General features: G+C 37.3%; 2 protein-coding genes across 3 annotated transcripts; both read left to right on the top strand.

Moving 5' to 3' along the window:
- The first annotated feature begins 8,675 nt into the window (after positions 1-8,675).
- Positions 8,676-16,047, top strand: LOC107866985 (gamma carbonic anhydrase 2, mitochondrial). The gene is made up of 5 exons (XM_016713052.2): positions 8,676-9,044; positions 11,934-12,077; positions 14,154-14,279; positions 14,349-14,500; positions 15,407-16,047. The coding sequence occupies exons 1-5, from the start codon at positions 8,930-8,932 to the stop codon at positions 15,689-15,691; spliced, it is 822 nt and encodes a 273-aa protein (XP_016568538.1). The 5' UTR covers positions 8,676-8,929; the 3' UTR covers positions 15,692-16,047.
- A 3,710-nt stretch (positions 16,048-19,757) lies between these two features.
- LOC107868548 (uncharacterized sugar kinase slr0537) lies at positions 19,758-24,573 on the top strand. 2 transcript variants are annotated; one of them, XM_047411290.1, is made up of 8 exons: positions 19,758-20,144; positions 21,524-21,787; positions 21,863-21,934; positions 22,047-22,085; positions 22,755-22,862; positions 23,173-23,270; positions 23,378-23,489; positions 23,901-24,573. In XM_047411290.1, the coding sequence occupies exons 1-8, from the start codon at positions 19,971-19,973 to the stop codon at positions 24,162-24,164; spliced, it is 1,131 nt and encodes a 376-aa protein (XP_047267246.1). In that variant the 5' UTR covers positions 19,758-19,970; the 3' UTR covers positions 24,165-24,573. The 2 variants fall into 2 exon arrangements, with proteins under 2 accessions (XP_047267246.1, XP_047267247.1); XM_047411291.1 differs by lacking the exons at positions 23,173-23,270; positions 23,378-23,489 and having other exon boundaries at positions 19,883-20,144.
- The last annotated feature ends 371 nt before the right edge of the window (positions 24,574-24,944 follow it).

Below are 24,944 nucleotides of genomic sequence, written 5' to 3'. Positions count from 1 at the left end.
AATAATGCTCTCAATCAAATTTTCAACATCATACATATTCATATAGGTTTAAATCAGTTTAAGGGGGAAATGCCTAAAGGCCAAAACAATAATATCATCAAAACATCCATAATGCGAAATTTAAAGCATAAGTTCCAAAACCCCTTTAAAATTCATGCTTGATAATCTTTAAATAATATTCTAGTGTTAGCAAGCCCATGTAGTTTTTAGAATAAGCCTCACGTACCTTAATTTAGGAATTTGATGAATGATTCTTGAAGCCTACGGTTTGGAGATTCCAAATCTTCAATTAGTTTTGAAAACCCACAGTTGAATCTTGAGTTATTTGGGTTTTTAGTTTGAAACCCTAGAGAGTGTTTTTGAGTAATTTGGATGATTGTGAATGTATTTTGGTGTATTTGGGATTAAATCCCGTGTTTAAGCTAATAAGGGGTGAAAAATACCCAATATACCCTTAATGTGACGAAGCAAAATGCTGAAAATCCCAGATGCATGCGACAGAGCATGCGTCGCACACTTTAGTCCGCCGGACTGGAGCATGCTTCGCATGCTGCATCGCATGGTGCCAGGGGTGGAATGGACTATGCGACGCATGCTAATCGCATGATGCTACTGTTTTGGGCATCCAAACGTTCCCTAAACGAGGTCCAAAAATCCCAAAACTCACTCATTATGTACTATCGACTTGCCCCATCGTGAATCAACAAAAATATCAAGAAACGGAGGTCGGAAAGGTCATCAAAAAAATCCGTAAAGATTGAAAGCTCAAAATGAGGCTAAGTCTCTTTAACACTTAGAAAATTTTTTTAATCTTTAACTCTTTAAGCATGCTACTAGGAGCTAATTCATGTACAACTATTAGCTGGGTGTTACATTATCCCCACTTGGGATCATTCGTCCCCGAATGATGACGTGGAACACAGACAAGTACGATTTCAAGCATACTAAGGCCATAAAAGAATAAGACAAAGATTGTACCTTCCATTTCATCATTCACCGAATCAAATAAGTCTAGGTATCTATCTCTCATGACATCTTCTGATTCCCAAGTTGCTTCCTCAACTTTCTGAGTTTTCCACAACACTTTAACCAAGGCTATTTCTTTGCTCCTCAATTTCCTAACTTGGCGATCCAAGATTGCCACGGGCTCTTCTTCATAGGATAAGGAGTCTGTCACTTTGACCTTCTTTATAGGCAACACTAATGAATGGTCTCCGATACATTTCTTCAACATGGATATGTGAAATACTGGATGAACAAAATCCAGACTTGCACGCAACTCTAACTCATATGCAACCCCACATATCCTTCTCAAAATCTGGTATGGCCCTATATAGCGAGGACTCAGCTTACCTTTATTCCCGAATGGCATAACTCCCTTCATAGGGGAGACTTTGAGAAACACTCAATCACGAACCTCAAACTCTAAGTCTCTTCTCCTAACATTGGCGTAGGATTTCCGTCTACTCTGGGTTATTTTAAGTCGTTCTCTAATAATTTTCACGTCCTCCATCGCCTGATGAACAAGATCAGGCCCAAACAACTGAGTCTCACTCACTTCATACCACCCTATCGGTGTTCTATATTTCTCCCATACAAAGCTTTAAATGGAGCCATCTTAATACTGACATGGTAGCTGTTATTATAAGCGAACTCTATCAACGGTAATTGCTCTATCCAACTACCTTTGAAATCAATGACACAAGCTCTCAACATATCTTCAAGGGTCTGAATAGTACGTTCGGCTTGCCCATCCGTCTGAGGGTGGAAAACTGTACTCAGGTTCACTTGGGTACCTAAATCCCTTTGAAAAGATCTCCAAATCTGTGAAGAGAATTGCGTACCTCGGCCAGATATGATGGACACAGGTGCTCCATGCAAATGGACTATATCCTCAATGAATAACTTGGCATAGTCATCTCCCGAATAGTTGGTTCTCACAGGCAGAAAGTGGGCTGACTTGGTCAGCCGGTCTACAATTACCTAAATAGAATCATACTGATTTCGGGACCTCGGAAGTCCCATGATAAAGTTCATATTGACCATCTCCCACTTTCACAAGGGTAAAGCTATCTCTTGGGAAGTACCACCTGGCCTCATATGCTCTACCTTAACTTGTTGACAATTCAAACACTTGGCAACAAAGTTAGCCACATCACGCTTCATATTATTCCACCAATATATAGTCTTTAGATCATGATACATCTTAGTAGAGCCTGGGGGAACAACATAACTCAAAGTGTGAGCTTCATTAAGGATCCTCTTTCGTAACCCATCTACATCTGGCACACATAGTTTGCCCTGACATCTCAAAATTCCATCACCACCAATTTCAAAAAACATCACCTTCTGTTGACCCACATCTTTCTTGATCTGCATCAAGATGGGATCTTCAACCTGCTTCTCTTTAACTTCAACACTAAGTGAAGATTTAGATACCTCATGAACAACCACTCCCCTATCTTCGAAATCCAAGAGTCGCACTCCTAGATTTACAAGTCGGTGAATGTCCTTCACCATCTCCCTTTTTTCCATTTCAACATGTGAAAGATTTCCCATAGATAACCTACTAAGGGCGTCGGCTACCATATTTGCCTTGCCCGGATGGTAGTGTAGGCTCATGTCACAATCCTTCAAAAGCTCCAACCAACGTCGTTGCCTGAGGTTCAATTCTTTCTGCGAGAAAACATACTGCAAACTCTTGTGGTCAGTAAATATATCAACATGTACCCTATAGAGATAATGCCGCCAGATTTTATGCGCAAATACCACAACCCCTAACTCCAAGTCATGGGTAGGGTAATTTCGCTCATGCACCTTCAACTGCCTAGATGCATAGGCCACCACCGTACCGTGCTACATAAGTACACACCCAAGTCCCACACGGGACACATCACAGTATAGAACAAACCCTTTCGTACCTTTCGGAAGAGTCAAAACAAGAGCAATTGTCAACTTATCTTTTAACTTCTCAAAACTATTCTCACAGGAGTCAGACCACACAAACTTCACCTTTTTCTGAGTCAACTTAGTGAGCGGTGCAGCTATGGAAGAAAAAATCTCAACGAACCTTCTGTAATACCATGCCGAACCCAAGAAGCTTCGAATATTGGTTGGAGTCGTGGGTTTGGGCCATTTTCTCACTGCCTCAACCTTTTGGGGATCAATCTTAATTCCATCACTAGACACAATATGCCCTAAGAAAGCAATAGCATTAAGCCAGAATTCACACTTGGAAAACTTTGCATACAACTTGTGATCTTTGAGATTCTAAAGGATGATTCGGAGGTGATTGGCATGATCCTCCTCACTTTTAGAATAAATCAAAATATCATCAACAAAAACTATCACAAACAGGTCTAGAAACTGATGGAACACCCTAGTCATCAGATCCATAAAAGTTGCAGGAGCGTTAGTCAACCTAAAGAACATGACTAAGAATTTATAATGACTGCATCTGGTTCGGAAAGTTATTTTGAGAATGTCTGACTCTCTAACTTTCAACTGATGATATCCCGAATGAAGGTCTATCTTTGAAAAATATCTAGCACCCTGAAGCTGGTCAAAAAGATCATCAATTCTAGGAAGAGGATATTTATTTTTAACAGTGACCTTATTCAACTGGCGGTAATCTATGCACATACGCAGGGAACCATCTTTCTTTCGCACGAAGAGTATAGGTGCACCCCAGGGAGAAACACTAGGGCGAATAAAACCTTTGTCTAGAAGATCTACTAGCTGCTCTTTCAACTCTTTTAGCTCTGCAGGAGCCATTCTATATGACGAAATAGAGATGGGACGGGTATCTGGCAACAAATCAATACCAAAATCTATCTCCCTATCAGGTGGGATTCTTGCGAGATCATCTGGAAAGACTTCTGGAAATTCATTCACCACAGGGACGGACTGAAGAGAAGAGCTTTTGGTATTTGAATCTTTAACTTGAATAAGATGATACAAACAACCCTTACAAATAAGTTTACGGGCTCTGAGGTAAGATATAAAGTGCCCTCTAGGTGCTAAAGAATGTCCCTGCCACTCTACTACTGGTTCATTCGGGAAGGAAAAAGTCACTCTTCGGGTTCTACAATTTAGTATGGCATAGCACGAATAGAGCCAATCTATCCCTAAGATAGCATCAAAGTCAATCATTTCAAGCTCTATGAGATCTGCCACAGTATCCCGCCCATAAATAGTCACCACACAATTTCTATACACCCTCCTAGCCACGACAGTCTCCCACCAGATTGGAAATAAAAAAGGCTCAGCAATCACATCGGGCTCAAACCCAAATCCAACAGCCACATAAGGGGTCACATAAGACAGGGTAGATCCGGAGCAAGTAACACATAAACATCACGGGAAAAGATTTGCAACGTACCAGTAACTATATCCGGTGAGGCCTCTGTCTCTTGGCGGTTGGTCAAGGCATACAATCGGTTGCGGTCGTTTCCAGCGGATGAAGTGGCATCCGGCTGAAGTGGCATCCTTCTGAGGCGGTGGTGGTGCAGAAGAATTAGCCTGTGACTTGGCTCCACCAATATTACCTTTTACTGTCGGACAGTCTCTCTAGATATGGTCTGGCTGGCCATACGAATAACACACCATAGCACCAAACTGACATCTTCCTGGATGATTCCTCCCACATTTCTCATAACGCGGGGATGTCTGAGTGGTCTGAGCTACACTTCCTTGAGACTGCGAACCCTGCATCCTCGACCCCTACCTATACTGAAAATCCTAAGTGTGCTATCCGGATGGAGGTCTGCTCACCGGAGCACTGGCTGCAGACTGCGCATTACCCCAATTCTTTTTCTTCTGCCATTTGTTACCCCAATTCCTACTCTGCTGCTGACTGTAGCTCTGGTCTGCTGTTTTGGCTCTCTTTTTTTGTCTGTCCTTCTCTCTAAATTCAGCGATTTTCTTTTTCTTTTCCTCAACTTGCCCATTCAACATTGCTCCCTGACACTCAAGCACTAAGTCGTCTGAAAGGGCGGATGTAAATTTTCTCATTCGGGCTCTTATGTTACTAGTCATCTCTGGAGCATAACGGGCTAGTTGGTTGAACCTCAGAGTGTACTCCTGGACACTCATCTTTCCCTATTTTAAATTCATAAGCTCCTCAGCTTTGGCCTCCCTCAGCTCAAGAGGAAAGAACCGATCAAGAAAGGTTTCTACGAACTCGGCCCAAACTGTGGGCTCAGCATGATCACTCTTTAAATCTTCCCACTTGTTATACCATTGGTTCGCTATATCCTTAAGTTAGTAAGCTACTAACTTAACCCCCTCTACCTCATCTACATGCATCACCTTAAAGATCTTCTCCATCTCGTCCATAAAATCATGTGGATTCTATTCTACCTTGGTACCAATAAACTTGGGTGGGTTCATCCTCATGAACTGGACCACTCTTATAGCCTCAGATGTAACAGATGCAGACCCAATATATTCAGACCGTTGAGTCTGTGTGGCTACCAACTGTGCAAGCATGTGAATGGACTGTCTAAATTCTGCATTAGATACTTCTCTCTCACGAGGCTGAGTGCAGTTAGTCTCTGTCCGGAGAGTTCTAGGTGCCCTAGGTGGGCTGGTCTGAGTAGGTGGGACTCCCGGAGTAGCATCAATCTCAGGAGTCTGAGCTCTGTTTCGGGTCCTTATCCCATGATAGGGCGGACCTCATCTGTCTGTGCATTCTGATCGATAGTACGACGGTGAGGCATGATTGTTTTTCTGAAACACAAGAGATCATTGATTAGGGGATAATTCAGACTCTGAAGCACGAACTAAACCACAAAAAAAGAAACATTCCTAAACGCCTAGTAGTCTCCTGCTTATAAGTGTAGCGCGCTACACACCCATAAGCAAGACTCTACCCGACGTGATTTTGCAAACACCCTGGGACCATAAATCGTGCTCTGATACCAAGTTTGTCATGACCCGAACTAGGTACTGGCTGTGAAGGACATCCCGAATCATAAAGGCCCGGACGTCCTACTCCATCTGATCTGGTAATCGCACAACATTCATGTAATAAAAGAAAATGCAGAATTTTAATCTAATACGGAAATATGGTCATACTCTAGATTCAGTTTAACAATAAGGAATGAAATATGAAATCAACTAAACAAATTCTGGAACAGTCTGCGAAATCTCTACTACATGATCTAAAGATAACTGTCTGAAAAGCTGGGACAAGGCCCCCGGTAGACCAAAACAAATGAATAACATAATCTGAAATAACAGGCCTTCTGGAACAAAGAAGGATCACCACTGCACGGATCACTTCTCTTTGGATACTCTACTGATTAGCCGGACCCCTAGACCGAGCCTCCGAACCTGGGAGGTAGGGAGTCAATACAATTGTACTGGTACACAGAGCAAATCCAAAATAATAATTTATATTCAACAAATATGAGAGCAATTTAAAACATTTCATAAATATATCATATAGTAAGAAATCTCATGGGCATTTCTGAAAGACTCTGAAAGAAAATCATCTGAACTTTGAGACATTCTTTGTTTTACTTCTGCACTAGGTGGTATACCTACAACTCTGAAATTTCACGGGCTATATGGAATCCGCCATTAACTCGGCGGGGAAGCCTCCACTACAAGTGTGCCGCAAGGGTTGGAGTCTCTGACTCTGCTACGCCTCACGGCCGTCGCCAGCGTAAAAATAATATACTCGGATCGGCAAATCACGGTTTTAGGTTAAGAGTTACTTGAACTCAATCCTTCTTTGGGTAACTACCTAACCCTCTTTAAGCCCATTTTTAACTCTTTAAAACATGTATTCTCTGAAAAACATATTCTGAAAATATACTCTGTTATGGCATACATACTTATGGTATCGTCATACCATTGACTTGCAAGTCACATCTCTAAGTCATTATTGACATATTATAATCTCTGTTTCAAAACGTAAATCTGGGACCACCCTATCAATAAGTCATTTCAAGAAACTCTTTCTTAAAGCTCATGTAAACATATGCAAGAAACTCTCTTTTCAACATTTCAAATACATAAGGTGGTCATGTCAAAATATATCAATCACATGCAATTCTTCTTTTTAAGACAAGAACAAAATCATACCAAGAAACACCCTCTCATTATCATCAAAATCATGTTAAATACTAACATATTGAAAAGATCCCCTTCAAAACATTAAACAAGCATCTCAAATCATTCCCAACAAATTCGTCAACTCTAAATCATTAAAGAGAGGGATTTCAATAATAATGCTCTCAATCAAATTTTCAACATCATTCATATTCATATAGGTTTAAATCAATTTAAGAGGGAAAGGCCAAAACAATAATATCATCAAAACATTCATAATGCGAAATTTAAAGTATAAGTTCCAAAACTCCTTTAAAATTCATGCTTGATAATCTTTAAATCATATTCTAGTGTTGACAAGCCCATGTAGTTTTTAGGATAAACCTCACGTACCTCAATTTAGGAATTTGATGAATGATTCTTGAAGCCTACGGTTTGGGGATTCCAAATCTTCAATTAGTTTCGAAAACCCACGGTTGAAACTTGAGTTATTTGAGTTTTTAGTTTGAAACCCTAGAGAGTGTTCTTGAGTAATTTGGATGATTGTGAATGTATTTTGGTGTATTTGGGATTAAATTCTGTGTTTAAGCTGATCAGGGATGGAAAATACCCAATATATCGTTAATGAGACGGAGTAAAATGCTAAAAATCCCAGATGCGTGCGACAGAGCATGCGTCGCACGCTCTAGTCCTCCAGACTGGAGCATGTGTTGCATGCTGCATCTCATGGTGCCAGGGGTGGAATGGACCATGCGACGCATGCTAATCGCATGATGTTATTGTTTTGGGCATCCAAACGTGTCCTAAACGAGGTCCAAAAATCTCAAAACTCACCCATTATGTACTATCGACTTGCCCCATCTTGAATCAACAAAAATATCAAGAAACGGAGGTCGGAAAGGTCGTAAAAAAAATCCGCAAAGATTGAAAACTTAAAATAAGGCTAAGTCTCTTTAGCACTTAGAAAAATTTTCTTATCTTTAACTCTTTAAGCATGCTACGAGTGATGCACGAATTTTTGCGGGGTGTTACAGAATCATATGCATCAGTCATTTTGTTTGAAGCATAAGAGCCAACAGATTATATTAGATAAATTCTAAGAATATGTATAACATACCTTGTCTTTCAATATCCAAAAAAAAATAAAAAAATCATAAGTCCATGTGCACCATAAATTGAACAAATATTGACTTATATACAGAATTGTACTTCACATATTTGCAACAGGCTATTCTAAGGCTTAAATCACTGGAGAGCAACCAATAATCAATTTAGGATCTTTCCAGTTTCCACCAAAAATTTGTCTATAAAATTCCAAAGCTTTTGTATGTTAATGCATTTTCAAGTTTAAAAAGAGTGTGTATATATATGATTAATAGGCATTCAGTAGAAAAATTTGAGAAAGGATTTTCTTTTATTCTCCTAAAGCTTCAGCTTCGGTCAAAATAACTACAAGACCAGTTAAAGAGTAAATTGACTAGTTAAACATGTAGACATTTAATTTTACTTTTTATAACACATCTAATATGATTTGTCTCTATTGTAATTTGATTTATGGACCACTAGAGCCCCACATTTACTTTAATCTCAATTATTTTCTATATTCAGATACTTGTATGATCATCTTTAGGGAGAATAATTCAATGAGTTACTCTACTTAAAAGTAAGAAAAACCTTAAATATTCCTATAATAAAAATAAAAAATATAATGCCAAATTTGCCCTTTAGGAGGCCCTAGGCAATGTGGGTATTCTCCATTTCAGCCCTACCATTACTACTGTTGTGAAAGCCTCATTTGTCACTCCCACCAATCTTCGTCTCTGTTGTGTTCATTTAGCTGACTGCACAGCCCAGTGATCAGAAGGGCAAAATGGGAACCCTTGGGAAAGCAATATACTCCCTTGGAGCCATGGTTCGTGCGACCGGCCAAGCACTTGATCGCGTCGGCAATCGCCTTCAAGGCAGCTACTACTTAGAAGAACACTGTAATTTTCCCTTATTCTTTGCCCTAGATCTCACTTACGTTTCCTCCATTAAGGTCATTTTTACCGATGGTTCATTTGTCGCTGCTGCATCTATGATTGTTTATATTATTGCATTTATTCCATAATAAACTTTGTTTGGGGAGGGGGATGGTAGATCTTGGAGTGGAAAGTCTGGAGGGTTGAATTTCAGTGTGAGGACATTTGGGTATCCCGTATAATTAGTTGAGGTGCGGAAATGCTGGCCCGGACACCACAGTTATTAAAAGAAATGTACTTATTCATATACATTAAGCAAAAAAAAAATATTGTAAATCACAACTTTTATATGGAAAAAAGTATAGTTGAAGAAACAATGTGTGACTCGTCTTCAATTAGTGCAAGTAGTATTCTTCTTGAGACTGTAAAAAGCAGTCTTGTGAATGCCCAGTTCTCCTGATATCTTTGGGTCATTATTAGAGTTCCAAAATTGCGCTTTGAATGGGTGTTCAGAGTGCCGATGAAGTCATGCTTTAGGAAACAGAGTTAGTAAAGGGCGGGAAAGGTATTTTGGGGTGGGTTATAATGCATATTCATACTTTTATGCTTATTTGAATTTTATGTTCAGTAGTTTCAGCCTTTAGGTAACTTATTCTGAGCGCAAATGAAGTACAAGCGAATGAAAGATAATGTGTTAGAAGTGTATTTGTAAAGCATACGAAATGCAGGCAATTATCCTGAGAGATGGTATCTTTAAAGATAGCACCAGTTATGCTAATAAAAGTGTTGCTATCTTTTATCAAAATGCAAGGAACCTGTCAAATGCGAGTAGAGTTAGCTACTTTCTCTAAAACCTATCTGTTTAATGACATTAAGTCATCCTATTGTAGCTGCATATTTCTTATCAAGGACATTATCTTATATAGGAGGTTGTGGAGGACACAGATTATGGTAGACGGTTAGTAGGTAGTAGAGTGTTGTCTTGTTTATCCTTCCTTGCTAATAGTCATAATATTTCTCCTGTAGTTTGTAGTTTCTTGTCCTCAGATTTCTATTATTATCTACTATCTCTTGTACTTCGACCGTCGCACTATTTTGTTGTAGCTACTGTTCTTTTTTCGGAATGCTTTGTCATGCTTTCTTTTGGTCTCTACTTTGATATGCTCTTCCTTAAGCCGGGGGTCTATCGGAAACAATCTCTCTACCTCCCAAGGTAGTGGTACCATCTGCGTGCACTCTACCCTCTCCAAACCCTACTCCTGGGATTACACAGGGTATGTGGTTGTTGTATTCTAGCTGCATATTAAGATGAGTTTCAAGGGCTACTGGTGCTTACAAGAAGACCTTAGGCAATTTTTATGCCCACCAAGAACAAAAAAAATTGTATGCCCACAAAGAATTTTGTTGATTCAAACGTGCACTTTGAAATGGAGGAAGGATCACAAAGTTGGTGTTAAGTTGTCCCAGATTGATTGTGGAATGTGGATTGGTGTCCTTTTATCGTAGGACAATTCTCACCTTATGAGCTAACTTAAGGGGTTGAGTTAAGGCTAAGATCCAATTCTTATCATGCTCCAGTTGGCATGCTTGGCATGCGGGGGTGTTAAGTTGTCCCGCATTGGTTGTGGTTTGTAGAATTGATCTCCTAATATAGAATTGAGCAATTGTTTCCTCATGAACTGACTCTTTGGATTAATTTTAAACCATAACATAAGGCTTGGCTATTATTTTCACAGTTCTCTCTCTCTCTCTCTGAGTGATTGATCCGCTGTGTGAGCAACCCAAGGTCAATTTCTCTCTCTCTGAGAGAGTGATGCGTGAGCAACCCAAGGTCCATTTCCTATCGGTTGGTTGTTATCTTGTTGATTTAAGAGAGACCTGAAGTGGAATTTTTGTACAGATTCTTGCTACTAGAGAGAGAGAGAGAGTGATCCGCTGCGTGAGCAACCCAAGGTCCATTTCTTATCGATTGGTTGTTATCTTGTCGATTTAAGAGGGACTTGAAGTGGAATTTTTGTACATATTCTTGCTAGCCTCCATTATGAATTGAGAACCTGATTGCTAAGCTAGTTGCTTCATTCTCCCCTCTAAAACACAAAATATGCCTACTAAAGATTCTCTCTTAATAGTTTTCCCGTAGTTTAGAGTCGTACATTCTTTTATCCATGTATATCTGAAAGGGAAAACATATTTTTCATATTCTATATCTCCCAAGCTGGTTTCCATAAAAATGCAAACAAAAAGACCACCCCCCCCCCCCCCCCCCCCGCGGAAAAGAATCTCCAAAGATCCACAGCAAAGCAGTTGTTGGTATCTGGCTTAAACATTTGATGATAGTCCTTCATGTCACACCAAAGCGTAAGAATACATAATAGTATTCAGTTCTTAGAGACCAATTTGGATAATAAAGTAGGAAATTGGATTTGAATTTTGTACAGTCCGAGAAATAGACGATCTGAGAGTCACGTCATGTTGGCTAAAAGGTCAACCTCTCATCAATCATATGCATTTATGTATCCCTGCACTTCTTGTTGTTCATATACTCTGAACATATCAACCTTAGACTGTTGATATCTGTTGGCTGCTGATTGTAGGCAGTGTTATGCACTTTGATCTCACAGTATTCGTGTCTATTCAGTATCAGATGCTAGTGTGCATGAACTCGTGGTAGGTCATAGTTGAATTTAAGTGATGCATTATTTTCAATTTTTTTTTTTGTTCTCGTATGAATTGCTCCAGTTATGCCTGACTGATCCTTCATGCAACAATTCCAGATACCTTCTCAAACCCCCTCTCCCCCAATAAAAAAGGAAAAAAAAATCTGCTATTTAGCCTTCTAGTAGTTGGACTCCTCTTGAGTGGTTAAATTTTGATCTTAAGCTTGGTTAGTTACTTACACCTTCTATGTTTCAGTGTCCAGGCATCGAACTCTTATGAACATATTTGATAAAGCTCCAGTGGTGGATAAGGATGTATTTGTAGCTCCAGGTGCTTCAGTCATTGGAGACGTCCATGTGGGACGCAATTCATCTATTTGGTACGGATGTGTGCTAAGAGGTAAATATCTTATCACAACATTGTTATTATTATATGACAGTTTTGGTTCTTAAGTCTATGTTTCCATGACTCCCCCATTGTTCTAGTGCATAAAAATGTGTAAGTTGGTATGATGCACAATATTCATTAGCAGATAACAGTTACTCTTGTGTTGCTTGCTGGCCTTCTATATTCTTTCCTAAATTCATCCATATGGTAGTTAACATAGGGTACTGAAGCTTGCGGTGTGGGCACTACTCTTTGAATAGTAAGGGCAGCCCAAAGAACCCTGCATTTACTCAGGGTCCAAGGTAAGAGCTGCACCCCAAGGGTGTGATGTACACAGCCTACCCTAATACAAGCATTAGTGGTTGCTTCCACGGCTCAAACCGTGACTTACATTTCATACGGAGACTGCTCTTTGAATATTATAGCTCTTAATTTAGAACAAACTGTTTGAAAATTGATCAGCAAATGAATGTTATTTTGGGGGCTTCTTGGAACTTGAACATTTTCTCGCTTGAGTCAGTGGATCAAAAACCCATAGTTTGTAGATTTTTTCCTTCTCTTAGTGGTCGAAGATCAGTTGCAAAGGTCCCAGAGACGCTTCATTAGGATAGATTTAGGAATCTAGAATTGTCAATGGATGACCATATCTAGGTGGTTTTCCCGCTATTGCATTCTCCTTCTTTTTGGTATGTTCTTATATTAAAATTTCTTTAACTTTGAACTTTCTTATAACCATAAAAATGTCATGGTACAATTTAGACCACAAGTTTATAGGGTGCCTTGGTATGTGCCGAAGATCTGTCGCCCATTCAAACACCGCCATATAAAATGAAATGGAGGAGTGTTTCTTTTTGTTTCTCTTGGGCTGAAAATGCAAGTTGAGATGGTTCTGAAAATTGTCAATGGATGACCATATCTAGGTGGTTTTCCCGCTATTGCGTTCTCCTTCTTTTTGGTATGTTCTTATATTAAAATTTCTTTAACTTTGAACTTTCTTATAACCATAAAAATGTCATGGCACGATTTAGACCACAAGTTTGAAGGGTGCCTTGGTATGTGCCAAAGATCTGCCGCCCATTCAAACACCGCCATATAAAATGAAATGGAGGAGTGTTTCTTTTTGTTTCTCTCGGACTGAAAATGCAAGTTGAGATGGTTCTGAAAATTTTAACCTTACATGCTGCTAGGAGAGAAGGGGAGCCTTGGAGTAACGGGTAAAGTTGTCTTCATGTGACCAGGAGGTTACGGATTCAAGCCGTGGAAACAGCCTCTTTTAGAAATGTGAGGTTAGGCTGCGTACAATAAACCCTTGCTATACGTCCCTTACACGGACCCCGCACATAGCGGTAGCTTTTGTGCACCAGGCTGCCCTTTACATGCTGCTAGGATAGTTCGCACAAAACCGTTTTTGAGATCTTTTTGATATAGTTGGAGCAATCTCCTCTCCTCCTTCCCTTTTCTTTGATATATTATTCGTTTCAATTCCCCCAAGACACTTTAGATTGTACTCTCTCGATAGAAAAAAAAAAAGGCACTTTAGAATGTAAAAAGGAACTTTGCATAAATGCATGACGTACCATTAATATCTTTTTGTTTTAAATTGTACGTAAGGACCCGAAAGCCTGTCTTAAAACATGCCTAGGTATAGTGTGTAATGTGTTAACACATATCCCTTTTCTCTTATCACATAAACAATTAGCGAAAATGTAAGGTTTGGTAGGGGTCTTCTTATCCCAGTCCAACCTGTTTGGGGTAAATTTTAATTTCTCATACATGACCCATTGCAACAGGTAGAGTCCCCTTCCTTCTCGTATTTGAGCTCTTACAACTAATCCCTAAGGCAAAATTTAACTTTTTTATTTGTTTCTTTGTTTATCTATTCCTCCCTTCTCTGTCCTTTTCCCTTTCGAGTATCACGAGGTGTGAGGGTGTATTTCCTTGATCATTTCCATTTTCCAACAATTAATGATAACCCCAACAACTTCATCATCTTTTTTTGTATAGTGATTCTTAGTTGGCAAGAAATTTTCCATATTTGCATGCTATATTTTCAGTTTTTAAAATTTTTAGGTGCCTTGTCTTTTACAGGTGATGTTAACAGTATCAGTGTCGGATCTGGTACCAATATACAGGACAATTCCCTTGTTCATGTGGCCAAATCAAATATAAGTCAAAAGGTGCTGCCCACCATTATAGGGAACAATGTCACTGTTGGTAAGCATTCAAGTCGACCTTACAATTAGTTGTCTTTGCTTTATGAGTTGTAACTTAAGCTTTCTGTAGGTCATAGTGCTGTTGTACATGGCTGCACCATTGAGGATGAGGCCTTTATTGGTATGGGAGCCACACTGCTTGATGGTGTCCATGTTGAAAAACATGCCATGGTTGCTGCAGGAGCCCTTGTGAAACAGAACACAAGGATTCCCTCCGGAGAGGTAGGGTATTCAGTAGTCCCCTCATCACCAATGATTGCCTTACAGTAGGTTCAATGTTTAAAAGTCGAGGTAGAGGCATTCTAAAATTCGTTGGGTGGGTGAAATTCCATGGAGGTGTTCTACTCTCCTCTTGAGGCACATACCTATGCTTGCTGCTACTTGCTAGTAATAACACCTCACCTTTTAAAATACTTGCATGGAGTTTCTCTTTCTTTTGAGCACTCTCTGGCCCACCTATGTTGGATATGTGAGAAAGGGAAAGATGTTGAGGACATGATTGGATTTTGTCTTTTGTTAAATAATTGCATTTGGCAATACTGTATTATCATATAGGAAGTTGCCCTTAACTATCTGATCTTGATTGCAATTAGGACTTCAAACTTTCCTAGTTTATTACCGCTGCACAGAAAAGGTAATGTCTATTTTGTCCCTATAGAAAGAGTGGGCGAAGAAAGCGGCTTCTTGTGGATTACACTTCAGAATTGTTTGTATCACATTTATTATTGCAAAATCTGCTTGCTATGCAATTTTAAATTTTTATTTTCTGTGTGATTCTGAATAGGCTGGATACAGCAGTATTACTTATATGTTGCAAAGTCATAAGTAATGTGAATATGAGATCGAAACTTTAACACCCAACTATGTCTTTCTTGACTGGTTTAATTTTCCGGTAAAATTTGACTTATCTATGTACTATGGGGTTCAACGAAGGTTTAAGACTGTCAAATGTTTCTTAAGTGTACCAAGTTACATCTTTTGTTCTCATCCATTCTGAATCCTTGTGGTAAATTGCTGGATTTAACACACAGCATAAAGCTATATGATTGGCTTCTTCTGCAAACAGTTATGACTTAAGAGACTTATATCTGCTCTCACCATCTTACTGTGAATCTCTATATGACACAGATATGGGCAGGCAATCCAGCAAAGTTTTTGAGGAAGTTAACGGATGAAGAGATAGCCTTCATTGCCCAGTCGGCAACCAATTACTGTAACCTCGCTCGAGTTCATGCAGCTGAGAATTCCAAATCCTTTGACGAAATTGAATTTGAAAAGATGCTCCGTAAGAAGTATGCCAAAAGTGATGAGGAATATGATTCTATGATTGGTGTTGTCCGTGAAATACCTCCCGAGCTTGTACTTCCTGATAATATTCTCCCTGAAAAAACTGCAAAGAGCATCGTCCAATGAGATCTGCGTGCAGGCAACTCTCTTTTTTGTTTTCCAGAGATTTATTTTACCCCGTGAGCATCTCTCTGTATGGGATAGTCATGGATATTGGTTGTTGCCCTTCCAAATAATACCAAACTTGTTGGATAGTCATCGGTATGTCAGTGCTTGTAGTCAAGACTTTTGCCCCTGGTTTCCCTGGCACTTCTTGAACTTGGAAAAGGAGCTTACGCCCAAAAGCCATGTATTTGGTGCTTGTAACTCGAGAAATTGTTTTCATAGATGAATTTGGTAAATTGTACTTTGAATAACATAGAACATTTGACGACAACAACAAACCCAGTATATTCCCACATAGTGGAGAACATTTGACAACACATTCCAAAATTTCTTCTTTATCATTTGAAGCATTTTTGTTGGCAATGCCTTTTTTCTAGAGTAACTGATAAAGTTGTTGCCATGCGATCAGGAGGTCATGAGTTCAAGCCTTGGAAACAGCCTCTGGCAGAAATGCAAGGTAAGGTTGCGTACGATACACCCTTGTGGTGGGGCCCTTTTTCGGACACCGCGCATAGCGGTAGCTTTAGTGCACCGGGCTACCCTTTTAATGCCCTTTTTCTGGACTTCTCCTAATCTGATGGGATAGTCCAAATTTCTACTATGCACCAAATTCTCTTCACTATTTTTATGTTCTTCAAACCCTTCTACTGTTTAAGATTCCTCCTAATGCCAATGCATTATTGAGATCTAAGACTAAGTGGCACAGTGCATGTGGAAAAAATCAGTAACCTAAACCAAAGGCATGTTATTAGCCATAGACATCCCTATTTAAAGATGCACATTGCATGCCTTTTCCACATAATAATTTGTACAGTATTGAATATTACCAAGTTAAAGATGATTGGCTGATTGGGGTCTGAAAAGCTAAAAGATGAGTCAATCGCCTTAAATTCAGCTTGTCTTATTGTGTTTTTAAAATTGAAAAAATTGATGATTGTCATCATTTCTATATATGATTGATTGGAATCTGTTGAATTGTTTGATTTTGAATGGACTCATCTTGGTCATGAATCTCTCTTTTAACCATTCGGCGCAAACTTGATTTTCACTTTCTCTATTATAAGGCCTTTTAGAAAAATATATTTCAAGATATGTATATATTGTAAGTGGTCCATAGAAGATTCCTCTTGGACTACTTAACACTCAAGTCAAGTGTCACTGACTCAAGAACTGTTATTTCCTACACCATTCATAGTGGGGTCTTAATCAGCGGCAGAGCTACTGCTGGAGTGCTCGGACCTTTTGGTCATAAGAATTTTTTATTTATTTTTTCTGAAAAATTATTTCGCGTGGTGAGAATTTCAAATTATTTTTGAAAAAATAAAAATAAGTTTACTTCTTTTCACTTTTTTCCAATTTCAGTTTCAACTTTACTATTGTTACAAATGACCTTTATGTTTTTTATTTTTACAAAAACATTCTTTTAATTTCATCTAACAATCGGAGTTAAATGTTTAACTATCACATTGCTCACCTCTTCCTACTTTTATCGATAAAAGACCTGAAATACCTTCAATTTTTTTTTCTTCTTCTTCAAAATCTCCTCGTGATACAATGGAATCTTAATCCATCCATTAGTGTGATTTTTTATGCAACACCAACAACAAAGGTAACATTATTTTCTCCTCTCACATTTGGTTGTATATTGTAGGTAAATTAGTTAAGTTGGTGATTTTGATAGTTTTTAAAAATAGGGGGTATAAAGTTTTAAAAAAAGTTTCAAGAAAACATGGCTAAACACAACTCCGACTTCAACTTTAGTTCCATCTCCAACTCCAAAAAATTTTAATTTTAATGGCCAAATGTCTACTTATTTTCTACTTATCGTCTAGCAAAACTCAATAGTTTTATCTCAAATTATGTATATATGTTTAATAAAATTCACTTGTATGTACAGATAACTTATTCGGAATCCAGAAAGTTAAAGGTGATATGCAAAATTAGAATCTTTCAAAAATATAAGGAGGCATTATTACTAAGTGAGTCTTCTCATCTGTTCTAGTACTGATGAGCATAGTTATCTTACATATATTGAGGTGCACAACTTGGCTAGGCTCGGACACCACCATTATAAAAAAAAATTAATAGAGACATTATTGATAGGTAGACAAAAATCTGAGGGAAGAGCAAGAGTTTAGATACGTTTCAGTTGAAGGCTCTATAGACAATGATGATCAAAATCCACAAATATGAAAAAAGACTAACCACCAAATATCTAATATTCTGTATCTTTACTTTTTAGCTTTTACATATATTACGTGGATTAGATAGGCTCTTTTTCTATATATAAAACAAAAATATTTATTAGAAAAAAAAAAAAATGAGACATCATTTGTTCTACCTCGGCCGTGTGAGTAGCGAAAAATTATAGAGCACTTCAATTGATCGTTGATTAATGAGAAATATGGAGCAAAAAAAGGAAGGATCTTACGCAATATTTTTACTTTTTTCGAGAAGAAGATCGTATTGATTGATGGTTCTTCCAATTCATCGAAATAGACACTTTGGTATCTGTTAAAAATAAAATTTTCTTGTTAAATTAAGAATCTTATAAAATATTTGACAAACTCATACGATTCACTAAAATTTATTCAGAGGGAATTGATAAGTTAAATTCAATGGGTTAATACATTTAATATTTTGTACACTGCACTTAATAGATATAGTTATATCTACCCCTGTCCATACAAGTTTTAGATTTTGTGGCCAACAATTTAGGAGGTACAAAATTCGTAATATTTGTGATTTATTTATTATTATTTTTTATTTGAAACAGAAATATCTATGGACAAGATAAAAGTTCTTTTTTCCTTGTCTAAAAATATAATATATTTATTAGTTTATCTCTAGGTACTTTCTTTTACCAAAGGAATGTTGACAAGAAAAGATAAACCAAGGTTGATGGCTTAATTTTGGATTGAAATTGAGTTTTAAGCTAAAATTATTCTTCATATATTAGAGTAGGTCTATAATGATTCTTTAAATATAATCTTAAGTATTTTTATTCTCTTAAATTTGTTAAAGTGGAGCACATATGATCCAACCAATATAATGGATTTAAAAGGTGATGATGACTATAACAAAAACAATAGACTGTTGAATCAATAAAAATAACAGGCCCATTTTAATCCTAGGTTTTTTTATTATATATTTTTTAGAAAAAACTGATTGAATCATTTTTTAACCAAAATCCAGGTGGATAAACAATTGAGAACTCACTTGATTTTTTTATTTTTTGCTCCAAAAAACAAGCTAGCTCGATTCATTTTATTTTAAAAAAATTTAAAAAAAAATCAAATTCATTGAGTTGATCAGTTTATAATCGGTTCAAAAGTCATTTAATGTCTTTTGATCAATTTTTATTAATTTGGCAAAAAGTGCTCCCTTTTGCAAATTTAACTAACTAAATATGGTTCAAAATTATATTTGAAGTACTTTCTCCGTCTCAAATTACCCGTCTTTAATTGAGATGACACATTAATTAAGAAAAATAATTAATAACATGATTAGTTTATCATAGTACTTCTATTAAATGATGTTTATATTTTAATTTAAAGAAAAAGTAATTAATGCAATGGATAAAAGATGAAAAAAAAAATTGTCTCTCCTTAATGAATGAAAAAAGACAAGTAAAATGAGAAATACAACAACAAACCCAGTGTATTCCCACCAAATGGAATCTGGGGTAGAATGTATGCAGTCCATGCCACTACCTCCGAAGAAATAGAGAGGTTGTTTTCGATAGACCCCGACTCAAGGTAAGTAAAATGAGAAATCAAATTAAAAAATTTGAGACAAATAATTTAGCACGGGGAGTATTAATATATATATCAATTTCCACAAAATTTGGCAAAAAGTGCTCCCTTTTGCAAATTTAACTAACTAAATATGATTCAAAATTATATTTGAAGTATTAATATAGATCAATTTCCACATATAAAGGGTATTTTTGGCTCAACAAATAAAAAAAAATAAGTAATTTTTTCAGGCTTACATATAATCATGTAAAATTAGCAAGATGCAGACAAGGTTCGAATATGATTATACAAAAATCACAAAAGAATGAAAAAGCAAGTGGACAAGTGGTGAAAAGTATACAGTAGAGCACAATGTGCCTATAAATTTGGCAATTACGTAGACAAAATTTAACACAGGGACAAAAGGTGGGTGGGGGGGGGGGAGGAAGAGGAAAATCCCATTTTTCTACAAATTAATTTCATAAGAATTATTTGGAAAAATTATGGGAGTTGAAATTAGACGAGCTACCATTAATGGTGAAAATCACAGTGAAAGTGGTAACACAGGTGCACCAGTTGTACTTGGGCTTCAACCATTTGCTCTTGTAGACCATATAGCTAAAGTTGATTGGTCCCTTCTCTCCCAAATTCCTGGTGAACCTGGTGGCTCTTTCCCTGTAATTCTCTTTATCTTTTTTTTTTTTTTCTTGATTCTTGATTGGCAATTTGGATATGGTTTTTGTGATAAAGATTCGTTCTTTTTAGTTGTTTGTGGTTTTTAAGATTTGGGGTTGTGTTGATTTTGCTTTAGTTGATTGTTTTATTGCTAATTTACTATAAAATTTAGATCTTTGAAGGTAATGTAGCTTTTGCTGATGTATATGGCATAAGAAGAATTAACCTAAAGAGCAGCCCACTCAACATCTTAAAGTAAAGATGGCTGTGGCTGTCAGATTTATAGTGTATTTATATATCCGTGTATAATTTATGTATACTGGGTAGAAAAAGTAAACAGTAAATTCGGTGGGCTATTTGTCTGAAGTTCCCTTTTTTCATCTGGATCTATGCTTTTGTTCCCTTTTTTGCAGTTGTTTCTTTGATTTTATTGCTGTTTAGATATTCTGATTCTCTTATCTATGTATGTGTATACGTTTGTGTGTGTGTGTGCGTGTGTGCTTCTGCATTTAATTATGGGGTAGCCGAGGGTCTTTCGGAATTAGCTCTCTACCCCCCAGACTCTTACACTAGGTATGTTGTTGTTGTTGTTTTAGTTGTGGGGTGGGCGGGAAGTTTGGCAGTTCTGTATACGCTTTTTAGCTATCTAGTGTTCTATAATTTCTTTGGCATGGAATTCGAACTATGCTGATAATCCGAATAGAACAATCTTTGCTATAGCAAAACCTAGTGGCAGCTAAAGAGAGAATGATGTAAACAAGAACAAACCTTTTCGCCAATGAGGTTTGGACGTATCACAGACTGAAAAGCTGGTTTTGCGTTAAGATGATCTCGGTTCATCCACATATCAGAACGTTATGTTTTTTGTGGTTATAAGTTGATGGTTGTAAAATAACCTTTTTGGGTTTTCCTACTAATGTCAATCTGAGACTGAAAACAAGGGAATTTGATTCCCATTGGATAATTTGGACTTCTTCAGGATTGGACTGAAAGGGCGTTTCCCTTGAGTTGATAAATTGCATTTATGTTTGGCTCATAAACTTCCCCTTTCTAGAATCCATGTGGTTTCATTTGTTGAAAATTATGCTACTGTGGATTAAGGATGAAGGCAGTTATAAAATAGTAAAAACTATGATTTCTGAGTGCTGAGTTCGTTGGGTTGTGAAAGCTGATTTGACACATAGGATTCATATAGCTGACAATTGAGGCATAGTTGCTTGCTCTATCCTGTCTAGCTGCCATCTAGGAGAGGCATAATGATTATTAAAAAATGTTTGTTAAAGTACGAAAACCGTGAAGTAATATGTTTGATACTGATGTCCATGTCCTTAATTGTTCTAAACAAGATTCTGAGCCATTTAGCTTCCTTTGTTATCTGTAGGTTGCAGTTGAAGAGTTGAAGCATATACTCAACGAGCTCAACGCCCATATCCTTCCTTCTACTGACAATGAATCTCTATTGAAGACTATAGCTGGAGGTAGTGTTGCAAATACAATTAGAGGGTTGGCTGCTGGCTTTGGGATTAGTAGTGGGATCATTGGGGCTTGTGGCGACGATGAAGAAGGTAAATTATTTATGAGCAACATGGGCTTTTACAAAGTGGATCTCTCAAGATTGAGATTGAAGAATGGAACTACGGCTCAGGTGAGCATTGTTGGATATTCGGAGTCTGTATATAGATGACTCCTTGGTTTCTAATGTGTAATTTGTGATGTATAGTGTGTTTGTCTGGTTGACGAAGTTGGCAATCGTACCATGCGGCCCTGTTTGTCTGGCTCTGTGAAAGTTCAGGTACTTTACACTTTCATCTAGTCAAATGCAGTGGTGGCTAATGATTCTAATGACGTGTAAAATATTAAGCAAAGTGACCTTATGCTTGTCTTATTATTTCCTTGTGTATCAGGTAGATGAACTGAAAAGAGAGGACTTCAAAGGTTCCAAGGTGAGGGTTCCTTATTTGATATTTTAAACTCTTATAATACAAGGGGTCGTTTGGTAGAGTATATAAGAATAATGCAAAATATGGAGTATTAGTAATGCTTGTATTAGTTATGCTTGCATTAATTATGGTTGTATTTTTCTTATGCAGTGTTTGGTTCGATGTATTAAAAAAAACATGAATTACATAATTTCTAAAAAAAAAAATTTTTTTTTACATAATACCCTCAATATATATGTTGGAAAGGATGCGGAAATTTTTTTGAGGGGTAATAGGGTCTTTAAGCATATTAATGCATGCATTAGATCCATTGCATTACTAATGCCATGGATTTTGAGGTATTAGTAATACACATCTTAATACACAATAGAGTGTATAATTAATGCACATAGGGTAAAAAGGTATACCAAACAAGGTACTACTAATACACATTAAGCTAATGCATGCATTAACATTTCAATACACTCTACCAAACGACCCCTTAGTTATTACAATGTTGTATGTTTGCCCAGTAATAAGTAGAATAGTAATAAGTAGAATTGTCTGATCCATTTGAAATCAATTTAATTTCTACCTCGAACTTTTTTTTGTATGTTAGTACTCGTTGGAGGACTACTCCGGGGAATTGTAGCATTGAAAATTCTTCACTTATTTGCCTTTATTTTGTAACAGTGGTTGGTATTGAGATATGCCATCCTGAATATTGAAGTTATTAAGGCGGCCATCAAAATAGCAAAGGAAGAAGGCCTTTTTGTTTCGTTAGATCTAGCCAGCTTTGAGGTAATTATTCGCCTAGGCTACATGGCATTATTTAAAGTTTGGCATTTTATTTTTGCTTCGAGTTTTTGAAGCAGAAACAGTTACATATCTTCTCAATTGATACAAAGGTCTTATTTCATTCTCTTTTATTTTGAGCTGTCCGTAGAAAACAAACTTCATAAGATAAGAATTGGAGACATATAAAAGAATACATGTTTGAATAAAATCAAATTAAATTGTTCCTGTCAAAATGTGTCCAATATGTGTTATCCATAATAGGATTTGTATTTTCTTTTGAGGGTTCCTTTATGATACTCTTAATATATGGCAGATGGTGAGGAAGTTTAAATCACCTCTAATTGAATTATTGGAGTCGGGAAACATCGACCTTTGCTTTGCAAATGAGGATGAAGCAACTGAGCTTCTAAGGTGATTATTTGTCTTGGGTCGAAACTGAGAAATTATGTTTATCGACTACAATATTGATAGGCAATTCATGCAAATGAATATCTGTGTCTTTCCAACATTTGGTGTAGGGGTGAAGAGAAAGCAGATCCTAATGCAGCACTTGAATTTTTGGCTAAACATTGCAAGTGGGCTGTTGTCACCTTAGCCCAAAAGGGGTGCATTGCAAAACATGAGAAAGAGGTATCGGTAATCCTTCCCCACCTGCAATGCATCTTTAAGAAAAAATGAATAAAAACGAGCCGTTTGTTCTGGATGTTCATATTATTTAAAGATGTCAATCGAGTACCCCCACAACTTGGTCGTTCTTGTCATTTTAATAGTAGGATACTAGCAATTTATGTGAATGTATTTGACAGGCCGTGGAGTTTACATAAGAAAGAATTTTTTAAAAAGAACTTGTGGTTTTAAACATGCCATGATGTTTTTGTGGCCATAAAATTGGCATTAAGGTTAAAATTAATTATTTTTATATAGAAAAATTCCATTCTTGTTGGCACACGCACAAGATGGCTTTCTCCGTTGATAGTTTTATAATCTTAATTATTGTATGTTATTGGAGTTATAAACATGAAATATTGTTTTGGTTTTCAGTTTGCCCGTGTTCCAGCAATTGGCGAGGCAAAACTTACTGACGCTACAGGTGCCGGAGATCTGTTTGCAAGTGGGTTTTTGTATGGATTGGTAAGGGGACTGTCACTGGAGGAATGTTGTCGGGTAGGTTCTTGCAGCGGTGGGTCTGTGATTCGATCTCTAGGAGGTGAGGTAACACCTGAAAATTGGCAATGGATGTACAAACAAATGCAGGCCAAGGGACTCCAGCTTCCAGAGCTAAGCAAATCCGCTGTTGTGAATTAGAAGAGTGGCCGTGTTTTGTTGTCGTGAAGTTTCTTTCTCGAGCTTAAATCCTCCCAGTTCCATTATGATGCCCCGCAACTCAAAAGTAATAGGAAAAAGAACGAGCAGCGCTGTGTTTTTTTAAGTGCCTACTCCTATTTGACTTGTCGTGAAGAAATGTTGAACGTAAAATTTCATATTGTTTAGTCTGGATCTCCCATCTTAATTTAGGTGTCAAGATTCAGTTTTATATCCAGTGTCTTGCACAGAGAACCAATCTTTTACCCCCTTTTTCCATTTATGATCTGTATCTCTTAATTGAACCTTGTTTTATACCCCTCCATGGCAAGAACATGTATCCCCCTTCTCAAGACAAACTAAGAGAAATTTAAGATCAAATAGATCGTCGATGGTTTTCTCTGTGATTCAATTCAATGGCACTTTTTTTTGGTGCGAGGATGGCCCGTGAATGATTGGAATTTTTCATTTTAGTAAACATAGTATGGAGTTGCAATTATAAACTATAGTTCATGTTTTCATGTTGCTACTTGCAGCTGGAATTGATAATTGAGAAATCCTAATCAAATGCAGAAATATTCCAGATTGAGATGTTACAATTTACAACATTCAAAGTCCAATATATCTTGTACTGTTCTGAGTGAACATTCAAAACCCAAATACACTAGTTAACTAGCTCCTATCCATTTGCACAGTAAAAATTGTGTGTCGCATTAACTTCTACTTCTGCTGGGAAAAAAGTTATACTAGCTATATTAATTTATTTAAGGTATCGTCAAGCAA

This window comes from Capsicum annuum, chromosome 4, assembly GCF_002878395.1.
Source record: "Capsicum annuum cultivar UCD-10X-F1 chromosome 4, UCD10Xv1.1, whole genome shotgun sequence".
NCBI lineage: Eukaryota > Viridiplantae > Streptophyta > Magnoliopsida > Solanales > Solanaceae > Capsicum > Capsicum annuum.
This window is presented reverse-complemented; position numbering and strand designations above follow the sequence as displayed.